At 35.3% G+C, this 14125-nt stretch overlaps 1 protein-coding gene across 4 annotated transcripts in view; it reads left to right on the top strand.

Moving 5' to 3' along the window:
* The window catches only part of LOC111000203 (leucine-rich repeat flightless-interacting protein 2), a 35226-nt gene extending 24336 nt beyond the window's left edge, over window positions 1–10890 (top strand). For all 4 annotated transcript variants that reach the window (XM_045629136.1, XM_045629137.1, XM_045629135.1 and 1 more), the window contains 7 exons: window positions 3339–3465; window positions 5315–5430; window positions 5815–5961; window positions 6440–6683; window positions 7814–7954; window positions 8306–8493; window positions 9499–10890. In XM_045629136.1, coding sequence (XP_045485092.1) covers window positions 3339–3465; window positions 5315–5430; window positions 5815–5961; window positions 6440–6683; window positions 7814–7954; window positions 8306–8493; window positions 9499–9609 — 1074 coding nt within the window. In that variant the 3' untranslated portion in view covers window positions 9610–10890. The remainder of the gene's footprint in view (window positions 1–3338; window positions 3466–5314; window positions 5431–5814; window positions 5962–6439; window positions 6684–7813; window positions 7955–8305; window positions 8494–9498) is intronic.
* The last annotated feature ends 3235 nt before the right edge of the window (window positions 10891–14125 follow it).

Here is a 14125-nt window from a genome sequence, read left to right as displayed (position 1 = left end):
GAATACAAGTTATTACCCGTAATACGAGTAATCGATAATTATAGTAAATAAGTTTTTTAATTGTACGAATAAAAAAGCCTTTTTACGCATAGGCAGAGACGGATTTCCGCAGTACGGTCCTAACAAACCTCTCTTGCTTCATTCACTTTTATGTTATTCACCTTGTATGCTCGTTAGTTATGGGTACTTTTGATCAATCCCTTCTCTAGTACGACCTGGACGTAGACCACAACGGACAAGGCCTACCCACCCCAACTTCACGGTTGCCTTTTACCCTAAGGCTGTTAAAGTATTACGTAAGCAGATTTACTGTAATTTATACCCCCCCCTTTTTTTCTTGTCAGCAAAACTCAAAAACAGTGGTACATAAACGTATTTTGTTGGAATCTTCGAAAGTGCATTTCCTTTTCAAGCAATGTGTGGATAATATACAATAGTAAATTACAAAAGTAAATATTTATTTATTTATTTCAGAAATACACACATTATCTTCACAGCCTATGCCAATGTGGAGAAACATTTAACAAAATATAATAATGTACATAAAAAATAGACACATAATATACACAATATCGCTACTGTGAATATATAAATTGACGTAACCTTGCCAAATGAACCGAATAAGAAAATCAAAGAAAACACTGCTTTCAGTACTCTTTTATACCACATTTATGTTCGTTCCTGTATAACTTACAGGAATTTAGTAGTCCATTCAATCAGGCTAAATATAAAACGGTCTAGACTGGGTGGCTCCCCTAGTTTTAATGACAATGACTCAGAACTTCCCACTTATATGTGGAACTATGATATGGTATTTTTGTGCTATATTTATATTCTATTTGTACGATTTATTTATTCTAAATACCTTAATACACGCCTTTTTAACTTTTTTTTATTTGGTAATCTTGTATCTGTATTAATAAAATTCTGAGAGACGTGATTGTTCAGATTGGTCCAAGTCATAAAGGTCTATATAAAATATAGACCATAGAATATGTACTCCCTAAAATATGGTGGGCCGATGGCTTGCCATGCGTCATACTCGTGAACGGGTGCTACTTGTGGTGACTGGTCGTACTTGAATTCGTGTATGAGGTGATGTTATTTATTTCGACCATGTATTAGCGTGTTGTTCCTATGAGATTGTAAGTGCGTGCTCCTATTCCACCATGCCTCCTGCTGATTGAGAATCTTTGACAAGTCAGACACTTCTTTGTTTTTAATTTATATCATTGTTTTTATCATGATGATAAAATTGCCATATTTAATTAAGTTCAATTATTGAATACTTTGATTAAAGTAATTTAAATATTATGTGTTTTGGGATTTACCGCTGGCCCTTAATTAGTTAGTAAAAACTGCTTACAAACTGGCGTGTATGTAAACAAATCGTAATATGAAAAATCTTTCAGCGCCTCTAGTGGAAGTTAGCGTTCATTACTTTTGTCGTAGAGCTGGTTCCTTCCCATTATTACCTTTAAAAGTCTGAATTAGCTCCAAGTTTATATAAACATAATAGGTATAGTTAATGTTTATAAATATCAATATATAAACAGCTCATTGGTGTAGGTCGTTGTTGATTCATCGAAGCATTTGTATGGAAAGCAATAATGGCTGGTCAGTCAATCAGTTCACTCATACCGTAGAGGATTGGCAAAAGTATGTGTTATGTGGGTACGTTGCATTAATAATTTAATAAGAGTTTTCTTTAAACTTCCTCTTCTAATTTCTTATAATTAAAATTCTAATTTTAAGCAAATTTTCAAAAATATTTACATATTTGATAATTTTTATTTGTTTCAATCAAGTATACAGTAAATACATTAAATCTTATTATATCAACGTGTATCCTGTCGCTTAAATACGTTTTTGATAAGGGGTAACATAATTTGGCAATCAGAAAAGTAACCTCTTGTAGGATAATAACATTGCCATCTCTTACTCAAAGGTTCTATATAAATAAAATCAACAAAATCTTCCAAATTCTGTTCGTGATACAAGTAAATGAATGCTATTATTAAGAGCTTGATATATTTCGCAATGGGGTGAGTAAAAGACGTTTTTAAGCACCAATAAATCAATAGACAAATAAGTATTAAATAATGTGTTGTTTTTGTAATTTTTTTATTTACTTTGTCTTCGATCAGTCGAAACCGCATAGATTTTATTGATTCCCGTCCGAATGCTTCTTTTAGTAAAGAGATGAATGGCACATACTTTGGTTAATTAAATATATCGTATATAATATCTACTTTTTTATTCCTTCCAAACAAAACGCCAATTTCTTGTTCAATATAAAGATACACCAATCTTATTAAACAAATAGACATATAGGAGTCATACTTAACACTAAGGAAAAATTCAGAAACGACGCTTAGCCCGAACAATTTCATGGGAGACAGTCTGCAGTAGGTCTCGGCTCTCTTAAAGTAGAACGTAGACAGTACTGAGTTCTAAAAATAAAAGTATTACTCAAAAGTCAACGCAATGTTTTATGTTATGTAAGAGTGGTTTTTAATTTTATTGGAGCCATACAAATTTACGATAACAATAATTTGTCTCGAAGACATAAAACTCTTATTTGGTAACAGAACACTTCAGTTAAAATGTTTATCATTTAATTTATCGCAATACAGCGAGGAAATGTCTGTACTAAAGGTACAGAAACCAAACTGTATACATTTGTATTAATTTTCTATTTATACATTTTTAATTATTATTATTACTATGAAGTTTAAGAATATTGTATATTTGTGTGTTGGGAATAAATAGCAGATTATAAGTGATCTGTGTAGTTTCTTAATCGTAATTGTCAATGCTTTGATATAAATAACAATTTTTTCTCATAATACTAAGTCAAGGCAAAGGCAAGTTAAAAATGTTTAAAAAATTACTTTTGTTGCGCCTTTCAAAATGTATCGTATGGAGAAGAATGGACAAGAAACTTACTCTTTTAAAATAGAATGTACAATATTTAGTCTTTTTATACTATATAATATTACAACAACAGTCTACAATTTATAGTTATGTGGCATATATTTGTGTTGTCAATTCCAAGTTTAGGAGATTCCAAGTGAAAATTTCCGCCGAAAAAATACTGTTGTGAAATCATTCGCCCAAAAAAAATCGCTTGTGTATCTTGACAACACATTGGCTGATATCAGTACATTTATTCAGGACGTTCTGGATTTTATCTTTGATTTTGATTTAATCTTGTTTCGATAAAGACGTAATATCAAAACGTCTTTTGGTCACATACAGAGCTCCATGACGTGATTCCAACTGATGCCTCCAAACTACTAGCGATGATTTTATTTCTCTTAATTATGATATTCCAGGCTGAGCAGCGACTGGCGGCGCGACGGGCTGCGAGGGCAGAGGCACGAGAGATACGCATGAGGGAATTGGAGAGACAGCAGAGGGAACAGGAGGACCATGCTGATAAAGCTTACGATATGTATGCAGGTAAAAATATTTTTATATTTCTTCAACTAGGTACATTACCAACATACATTATAATAAGTTTTAGAAAATCATTAATATGTATTTTTTTTCTTTTTTTTTTTTGTCAAAATGATACCGCCGCCCATGGATACTCCATGGAACATGGTCCTTTTGTGAATTGTTGCGCTCTTTTCTTGAAGGAGTCGTCTAGTCTAAGTCGAATTGGTTCGGAAATACTTCAGTGGGCAGCTGGTTCCACATAATGGTGGTGCGCGGCAAAAACTGCCTTAATCTGTGGTACCCACGATTTAATAGAAATAAGGGTTTTGAATTCTGATAGTATAATAAATTAATCAAAAGACTGCCTCGGAATGAATGCATGAAATAAATAAAAACTAAAAATTAGGCTAGATTTGTAAATGACAGCAATGTAAGAACTTGTTTTCTAAAGACGTATAATTGAAATAATTTCAATTTAATTACTAAGTAAACCGTTTCAACTATTGCAGATATGCCTCATTTTAAATGGCAATTAAAAGGCGGCGGTACAATTTGATAGCTATTACAATCTGATGAATAATTATAGTACGTAATTAATGTCTTATCTGGTCGTATTACCGTCTTATGGGGCAGAATATTTCTAATTATCATAATCGTAATTCGATATTTAATGATATTTTAAGTAATTTATTATTTCACCATAAAACTTAAGTATTTACTACAAAGTTTACTATCATTTGTGATTTCCTCCAGTAGTCGATCCATGTGGTTAATTACTGATTTAGGGATTAGGGGGTTGGGAAGTTCTTTAAATTGAAAAAAATCATCCAATGACATCCCGCAACACACAGTCGTACATACAGTTTGACTTCTGTAAAAACATAGTGGATTGAAACCGGGTATTTGACAGTATGTACTAAAAATTAGTTTTATTACGGTTATTCTGTACAAAACTAGGCTTGTCAGTCATATAACTCAAAACCGTGACAGATTAGCGAATCAAGGATGACGTAAATAATACATCTTCGCCTGCCGTTTTTCATAAAATATTATAGTAAATATATGCGTGTGTTTAGAATGACAATTACCTACCAAGTTAAAATTTGACGTTTGTGTGCATTTTGAAAGGCAAATGGTACGTCATAGAGACTTGTGCGACGCCATCTTGGCTAGAGTTTTGGCGGGATCTTGAAATTATAAATATTTAATATGAAGTCTAATACTTAACAGAGTAAAGTTAGGTTCTATAGTCAGTTATAATCTGCAATGGTTTTTAAATTATATGCACAGTCTAGACTACTTCAGTCAGTCTAGATTTCTTCAAGTGGGATGTTCCCAATTGGCTCAGCAGAATCATAATCGCAGAGATATCGGTCATTCAACGCGAGTTTTATGATCCGTTACGACGCTTCTTAAACATTAATTTTGATTGCCTCTAGTTTACGAAATAAAAAAATTTAATTGCATTGCCGAAATGTATACGTAATTTTTGTATATTATTTATCAAAATTGTGGAGGAAGGACGTTTCCTTCAACTTAAAGGTAATTCCTTGATCAGATAAACTACTGGCCAGCCTGAAGGCTCCAGTGGCTAAAGGAACTTCGTTTCTGGGTATCGCAGTGATTTGTATGTGCAGATTGTAGATAAATTCGGGGATTCCCGCAAAAAAGTCTGACGCTGCCGTGGGGGATTCCCCGTTCCATGCTCGCGATCGCTTAATAAATGATCCATGTCCGTTATCATATAAAATTTATTGCTTTTTACTTTCGGATGACACCACCAACTTCCGCACCGGGTGCCATCCAAGGTAGCCACTGGTTTGAATCACACTATACATTTTAATTATGCATAATACTTTGTATGTAATAGAAACTGTGGGACGTCGTGGTGCAACCAGACTAGCGTCCCTAAGTCCGGCGGGATTGCACTCGCCAAGGCGGAGTTCGGAGGATTCTGACGAAGTACTCAGTATTAAGGATCTGAGGGTATGTAAGACTTATCAGTCAGTGGTCTTACAGTCTATCAAATGAGTTTCATCTCACACATTTCCGCTTTGTAGTTCGCTTTACTAGGTACTAGGTAAACGCAGAAGTTAAATAGGCACCTCGCCAAATCAGGTGCCGATTTGATTTGTGGTTGTAGTACTTTCATATGCGGACTGTAATCGGCTTAAACAAAACAAATTAGGGCTATTTAAGACTGGTAGCGCCATCTATGTGTTAGCCAATGAACTTAAAATTTAATTTCCTCTTTTTCGTGTGTATGACATCTCCACGTTGGGTTCTGGCAAAATGATTATTGTCATAGAATGCTCATTGCCTTTAAACTGTTATGTTTGAGTGGTTATTTTATTTAAATATTGATTTCAGTACGAATTAAAAGAGGTGGAGGAGAAATTTCGCAAAGCGATGATATTGAACGCTCAGTTGGACAATGACAAAGCGGCGCTTGGATATCAGTTGGAGCTGCTCAAAGATAGAATAGAAGAATTGCAAGAAGAGTACGCGCAGTTACAGGTAATATATTAAAAATAAAAATTTTATGCGCAGAACTAATTGTTTTTTTAGGGGCCGTTCATAAAATACGTCACACTGAAATCAGCTTTTTTTGACCCCCTCCCCCGCCATTGTCACGCTGTGTCACACTTTTTGTGACCCCCCCTAGAAATATTTCGTCACAAAAACTAAGACCCCCCCCCCTACTGAGTATGATAAATTCTAGAGAAATAGTATTTTCATTTGTTACTGAATCGAGAGCGCAGGGTACGTGGAAACGTTACTCTCTCAAGTATTGGAAAAACAAAGAAACCCGTTGTGAGCGCTAATGACATGTAATAAACGGTGAACGTCACGCTGCCCTATACCCCCCCTCCCCCCTTGTCACATCTTGTCACACTCGGCCAGACCCCTCCCCCCCCCCCCCTGTATGCGAACGTAGTTTATGAACGGCCCCTTACAGTCATTGCATATATTTAAAAAATCAATGCAATTCCAGCGGGAACACAAAGAGAAATGCTCCGCCCATGAGCGTCTAAAGCGCGACCACGCCACCGTCGAAGGCGAGTTGACGTGCGCCCGTGACGCGGTACGTGCACGGGACGCGGCCGTGGAGGGCGCGGGCTTCACGTTCGTGGAGTCGGGGGATGCGCAGGCGCAGGGCTTTGGCGCTGTGCCCCCTTTGGCCCTGGTCTCGCATCACTCGCACGCCTTGCTCGAGGACGGAGGAGAGGGCACGCTCGGTGAGTCTTCATAGCTTTTGTCAATGACTATAAACCTACTAAGGGCGCGCCCACACGATGCGGTAACAGTGAGGTCCGGCGTCATCCTACATACAAATTACTATACTATGTCAATTGTCACATGATGTCCTGCGAGACGAGGCGGGGAGGGGTAAAGTATATTGCCACACCGAAACGCCCGTATGTCACCCTATAGCTTGAAATAATCAAATCGTTTAATTGCTAGAATAGTCTTACAATTAGTTATTACAAAAATCCGCCACATATGAATAGGCATGCAAATATCATCTTATAATAATTATAATATAAAAGAAATAATTGCAGTGCGGTGCCGCATCGGATCGTTACTGCATCGTGTGGCCGCACTCTTAAAAAAAGAAGTTTATAAAAATAATTTCAGATTATGTATTAAAGACTTCATTTTTGGCTTGAAAATTCAGATAACATATTCATTATTCAAAGAACGGCCCCTAATTCTTCTATAAGAAAGATGGCAACTGGGTCGCGTCGATAAATATCAAGCTTTTTGGGTGTTCATTATCATTTAATTACACAAATGTATTAATTATATGTTGATTAAAATCAGTTTCCAACGAAATTAAACTATTAAGTATTAAGATACAGGCAAAGTCACATTGTTTTTTACTTGAAACTGGCATAATGTTATAACTATTGCCATAAAATTAAAAAAAAAATGTGAGCCGTCTCGGAACGCCTGGCAGATGTGAAACATCGATTTTATTTTTAAAAGTAATATGCAGAAAAGAATAGACTGTGATTGGAAATAAATATGTCATAATGATAAAATAAAATATTACGATTTTTTTCCAGATAACGATAACTATTTGTTGAATAAACATTATATTCATTAAATATTTTTAATGTGAAATTTACTACTGCATTTAGACTGTATATCACGGCATATGCATATGCCGTGGCGACGTGTCGCCACGCCAGAAATCGGTTTTACGTGCGGCTATAGATGTTTCACATCAAAAGTCACATTGTTTACAAGCATGCCACGTCATCGTTGGTTCGTCTAGTCAGTGACCGTTTTGTGTCACGTGTCTCCTGGCGTATAGATATTTTTGTATTTTGTAATAAATATAATTAATAATTGTAATTTTCAGACGTCCGGTTGCAAAACCTCGTGAGCTCCAAGCAGGGTTTGGAGTCGGAAGTGCGGAAACTAAAATTACAACTGAACGAAGAACGAGCGGCTAGACAAAATGGCGTCGCATCACACCACGACTTGGATTATGAGAATGAATGTGAGAATATTTATTTAAACTAACAAAAGTAAACACTAGTATCAATTATTACAGATAACACCGATGGCTGGTAATAAGCGATCTCTTACAGGCAACACCAGTAAGGAACGAAGATATACTCTTAATTAGTCTATATAAAATAAACTAAAAATTATGAGCTATTCTTACGGCTCATGAAATACAATTCAAATGCAATACGAAAATATTAATTTATTTTAAAAAAAAAACAATGTGTGGGTAGTGAAAAAAAGTTGACGTGATCGATCACCAAATAAGAAAGTCACACTTACCCAAGTTACTCTTAAAAATCTAAAAGCATATTTAAATGTAGGTATTTTCTGATTTTTTCAGTGGAAACCCTAAGAAAATCAGTATCGGAAGCGAAAGGGCGGGCGGCACGAGCGGAAGCGGAAGCGGCGTTACAAGCGGGCGCTGTTGCGAGACTCGAGGCCCAGGTACAGAGGCTGAGAGCTCGGCAGGACCATCAGGACGAGCACGAGGAGATGCTTAAACAGGAGAGGAGGAAGCTGCAGAGAGAGGTAACGATGGGATCTCTATTGACCAAACCGTAGAAATAAAAAAGTCTATATTCAGATAACATTAAGTTAGTAAAGATCGTGCTCATGTGGTTTCAGCGTGACATCCTGAAGACGTAAATTCGGATCTTTTTGCCTATTAGAAAAAAAAAAGTTCTCCAAGGGGATACAGAAAATATAAGTAAAGACTATATTAAATGACTACACTAGAGCAAGGTTTTGAAAAATATTTTATTTTGTTTTAAAATTAGTTGAAAATCGTCTAAAAATAAATTAATAAAATTGAAGCAAAGAATTGTAAAAAGATATAACTGGCAACATTGGTGTGGACTGAATAAGTTGCTAATTATTTTATCTTATTTTACCATAGGCAATAGAACTTTCAAGATGGCGGATCTAGGAAACAAATAATGACATATTTATTTTACAGGATGTGGTTGATTTCTGGGCAGTTATCAATAATGGTGACTGTTAACGGTACTTAGTTATTTAAACCCGGTTTGGTCCAGTTTGAACTTTTAACTCCTTAACGCATGGTTAACGTTGCGCGTTTTTTTTTAAATTTAGGTATTTGATAATATCATTGTACATTACAGCATTCAATTTAGTAGTTTATAATATCTAATTGTATTTAGTAAATTAATATTAATTCTAATGTATAATAGCGAAGGTAATTTATATCCAAATGTACATAATTTATACCAGCGAATTAATATTTGCGTCAACAAAATGTCAAAAAATGAACATTAAAAATTATATATTTTTTATTTACCAAAATGGTATTCTATAACTAACTTCAACTCATAAAATTTATAACAACGAGTGTAAAAATAATATTGTAAATAATAATTTTAAAATTATAGTCCCACCTGATAATCTGCTTGTACAATATAATACAATTCTAATCTAACATATGTTAAAATAAAAAAAACCGAACAATATATTAGGGATTGCATAAAAAAATTTTTTTTGGCCAATTCTTTTTTTAAATTCTTTTTTCCTTTATAGGCACGTGAAGCCCTCAACCGAGTTGAAGAATTGGAGACGGAGAACAATCATCTAACAAAACGGCTAGACAAACTGAAGAATGCTAAGTCAGCACTACTCAAGGAGCTGTGATGATGGCTACACCCACCATATATGTAGTAACTATACCATCATTATAGAGTAACTACCGAACAATTTTAATGGAGCCTAATTTTCACTTTTCTTTATTCAATTTACCTGAAACTATTAAACAATTTAAGATATAAGTTTATACACACAGATGTGAGATATTTGTAAAGCATTTTATTAATTAAGTGTCATTGTAAACTTTATTTTCTTTCAGTTGATTTTTCATACTATGTTTCAAATTTCAAACAATATACATACTTGATTACCAATTAAATTATATATATAAATAGCATTTGTATAGAAAAAGTTTAATTTTTCATAAAAACCAATGAGTTGACGACGATGATCTGTCTCATTTCATCACAGCGTAGATACAATTTGACGGAAAGAGACAAGACTATTTCAGTCAAAATATTGAAAATATATTGAGTTTTACAAAGAGAGCGATCTCCTGGTTATTGGGCGCTTAAAAAGGAAATAATTTGACAAATTTTAATTGTCAATGATTGGCCCTGAAGCCTTGTTTGATTTAACAATAAAAACTTAAAAATTATTACATTGAAATATTATGAGAGTGGGATTTCTAGGAACGCTTAGCAGCAAAAATTGTAACACATGATTTTGACATTCAGGATTCCAAGTTTCGGTTTGTCTATAGACCATCTAAATTTTTTTAGTCTTAACCTTTAGACCGTTTCTCAATCGGGGGTCGCGACCCTTGAGGGGTTGAGTTTGTTTTAAAAGGGTCATAGTATGTGGAAAAATAATAAACTCAAACAAAAATTCGTGAAAAATAGCGCGCTATGTATATATTATTATAATTTTACGGTAAAAAAACTTTTTGCCGTTTCCGTGGGTCGTGATAAACGATGCTATAGACTATACGAAGCGCCAACACTAAGAAATTGACAGTGTGTACTTTCTTGGGTAGAAATTTTATTGCATTTATAACATTTTTAATTTCTATAATCTGTTAAAAAAAATTGTTTTCCAATGTTAATAAAATGTCACAATTGTATCAAGCATTATTTAAAACTGTATTTTTATTTGTAAGAGCAATCAATAGGTAAGTTGACGTTTGGTGCATTTTTGTATTTTTATTAAAATTAATTACAGAATCAGATAACAATAAAAAAAATATTTATCCATTTTTTCTACGTATCAAATAAATTTAAGTACTGCAACTACTCCTCCGCTGTGATAAAATGTCGATTTTTAATGTCAACTGACCTAGTATTGACTGGACTATCAAATAAATATACAGAGATGATTTGTTGGACGACTTTATAAAGTAGTTATTACCCAATAATTTGTGTAATGTAAGCCCTGTTATTTTCAGGTGTGTATATTTCATTTTGTAAATATTTTAAAGCTTTATTCATGTTACATTAGATGAAATATATAATTGCCGTTTTTTATTCTTCCTATCAAAAACAAAATTATTCGATTGGTATTCCAAAATACATCCAGTCAAAACCTAGACTTGACTTGTAATTTGAGGCTTATTTATTTTAGAGAATTTTGTCCTACCAATATGGAAAAATGTCAACTAATGTAACATATTAAAGCGAAAGCCATATTTTTTTAAAGTCGACCATAGATGTAGATATTTTAACAGACTGTATGTAACACATTTAGTTTTTAAAATTTATTGTAAATTTGAATGATTTGTAACATAATAAATGTGTATAACTTTAGTTTATATGTGTCATTATTTATTTTATATAATGAACTTGCTGATCACCGGGTGGTATATTAAAACAGGATATTTTTGTCACAACTTGAGTATTACCCGAATGATTAATCCGAGTGAATGAAAGACACCAAACTTAATAGTTCTTGTAAAGTTTCATTGTTAAATTAAGATTTCAAGTCAAAAAATAGTTTCTTTATACTAAATAATTTGTATATATTGTTTAAAACACTTCATATTTACTAAATAATAAATATATAAAAGTTAAGTTGTTAGTGTAGTTGAATTCACACTGCAATGTCGTATTTTACAGAGAACCATGAAGTTAGGTGTTTTAGGTTAGTTTAATTTGTATATTGCTTGCCCAAAATTCGCTTTTCTAATATTTCCTTGCCAAGATGCAATCACTTGATTTTTGCGATATAAAATATTTTGAATTAACAAATTTTTTTTTTTTTTTTTTTTTTTTTTCTAGAGCGCATCGTGCAATCAGTCTTCTGACTATGAGCAGATGAGTTGTAGGAAGACTGACGGGTGGAGACATTCCTCAATAGGAATATCTACCATAATAATATTAGCTCAGACAATGTTGCCGAGCTCAAGGGTTCTTCGTCTTTTGAGACGGCTTATACACTCGGGTAGGGTGAGTTGAACAGCTAGGTGGTTAGGATGGTTTTCCAGCCTAGTCTTGTACTTCTGGGCGTACAATTTTATTTCTGCTTTAACTGTAGGTATGCCCAGGTGTTCATGTACTTCAGCGTTTTTAATAAACCACGGCGAGTTGCTTATTTGTTTAAGGATGTAATTTTGTGTTCTTTGAATTTTAGTTTTATTAGAGTCGCATGTTGCTCCCCACAATTGTATTCCGTAGGTCCACACGGGTTTTATAACAGAATTGTAAATAAGGAGTTTGTTGTCGATGGACAATTTCGAGTTTCTACCCAATAACCAGTGCAGCCTCTTGTATTTCAAGTTTATTTCAAGCCGTTTTGCCTCGATATGCCTTTGCCATGTCAACCTACGGTCCAGGTGCAGTCCAAGATATTTGACTGTATCACTTTGAGGCAGCTCCCTTCCTCCTAGGTTGACAGGCGGGCATGTCCTTCTTCCCAGAGCGAATGTCACCTGCACTGACTTGCCCGTGTTTACCCCGATTCTCCATTTATCGAACCAGTTGCTTATTTCATTTAGGCTTCGCTGGAGCTTTAACGTGGCTTCTTCCGGTTGTTTACTCGAAGCCAGGATTGCGGTATCGTCTGCATAGGTTGCAATATTGACGCCAGGGGTACATGGTAGATCTGAGGTATATATGGTGTACAGCACTGGACCAAGTACAGAGCCCTGAGGTACCCCTGCAAGTATATCATGAAAGCCTGATGTACAATCCATCTCTTTCACTTGGAATATTCTATCGGTGACATAAGACTCTAGGATTCCATAGTAACTATGAGGCAGAAGTGACTTGATCTTGCATAAGAGCCCCTTGTGCCATACCCGATCGAATGCCTGATGAACGTCCAGAAAAGCTGAGGAGCAGTACTCTTTTAGCTCGAGGCTATTGCTTATGAATTTACACACCCTGTGAGTTTGTTCAATGGTGCCATGTTGTGCTCTAAACCCGAATTGGTGATCTGGAGTTACAGAATTTTCATTCATAGCTTGCAAGAGTCGTCGTAGTAATATCTTTTCTAGTACTTTAGAGACAATCGGGAGAAGACTTATAGGTCGGTAAGATGAGACTTCATGTGGCGATTTCCCGGGTTTATGGACCATAATCACTTGAGAAACCTTCCATAGCGCTGGAAAGTATCCAACACTTATAATCCGGTTGAAAAGGGTTGTCAAGTAGGTTATAGCCTTACGAGGCAATTCGGAAAGAACCTTTTTGTCAATGAGGTCGAAACCTGGTGCCTTTCTATTCTCCATTTGTTGTATAGTTCTTTGTACCTCCCTTGGTGTTACAGTCTTCAAGGGCAAATCCAATTGGAAATCCTGCTGGAGAATATCATCTATTTCTGCTTCATCCGACCCTGGAGTGGCTTCGTTTGGTACAAATACTTTAGCTAGATGGTCAGCAAAAGCATTTGCTTTTTCTAGTTTAGATCTAGCCCACTTGCTTCTATCTAGACGTATAGGTGGTTTAGGGTTTGTTGGTTGATTTAGATTTTTGCATGCCTTCCAGAGAGAGTAGTCGGTGTCTTTTGTAGCTGTTAACGACTTCAGGTTTTCCTCAATAGTAGCATCTAGATTATCTTTTATAGCCTGTTTAAGGTGTTTAGCGTAGATGTTTAGTGCTGTTTTGTCAGCGGGATGACGACTATTGTGCCACACTCTACGTAATCTTCTCTTCTCTAGGATCATGCCCTGAATTTCGTGGGGTACAGAGAGCTGTCTGGTGTTTTTCCGACCCACTTCCTCAGAACTCCTCCAGCATGCATCCTGCACCACCTTCGTAAATGCCAAGACTGCCTCATCTATTTCCTCCTCATTCTTTAGTGAAATCCGCAGAAGTAGGGCGTCCTCAACGAGTTCACGAAACATTTGCCAATTTGTTCTATTGTTATACAGTACTAGTTTCCGTTGGCACTCCAGGACGTTGGTACTAATAGTTAATATCACTGGGATGTGGGCTGAAGAACCATCGAGAAAGCCATCAATGTGATGAAAGAGTCGTGAGAGACCCTTCATTAGAAAGAAGTCCAGGACATCAGGCAATCTTCCAGGGTCGCTTGGCCAGTGGGTAGGCTCGGGGGTGGAGATTGTTGTTAAGTGGTTTTTATCAACGCATTTTTTAAGTTCTCTACCTCGCGTGGTAATCAATCTCGA

The sequence above is a fragment of the Pieris rapae genome, chromosome 8, assembly GCF_905147795.1.
Source record: "Pieris rapae chromosome 8, ilPieRapa1.1, whole genome shotgun sequence".
NCBI lineage: Eukaryota > Metazoa > Arthropoda > Insecta > Lepidoptera > Pieridae > Pieris > Pieris rapae.
This window is presented reverse-complemented; position numbering and strand designations above follow the sequence as displayed.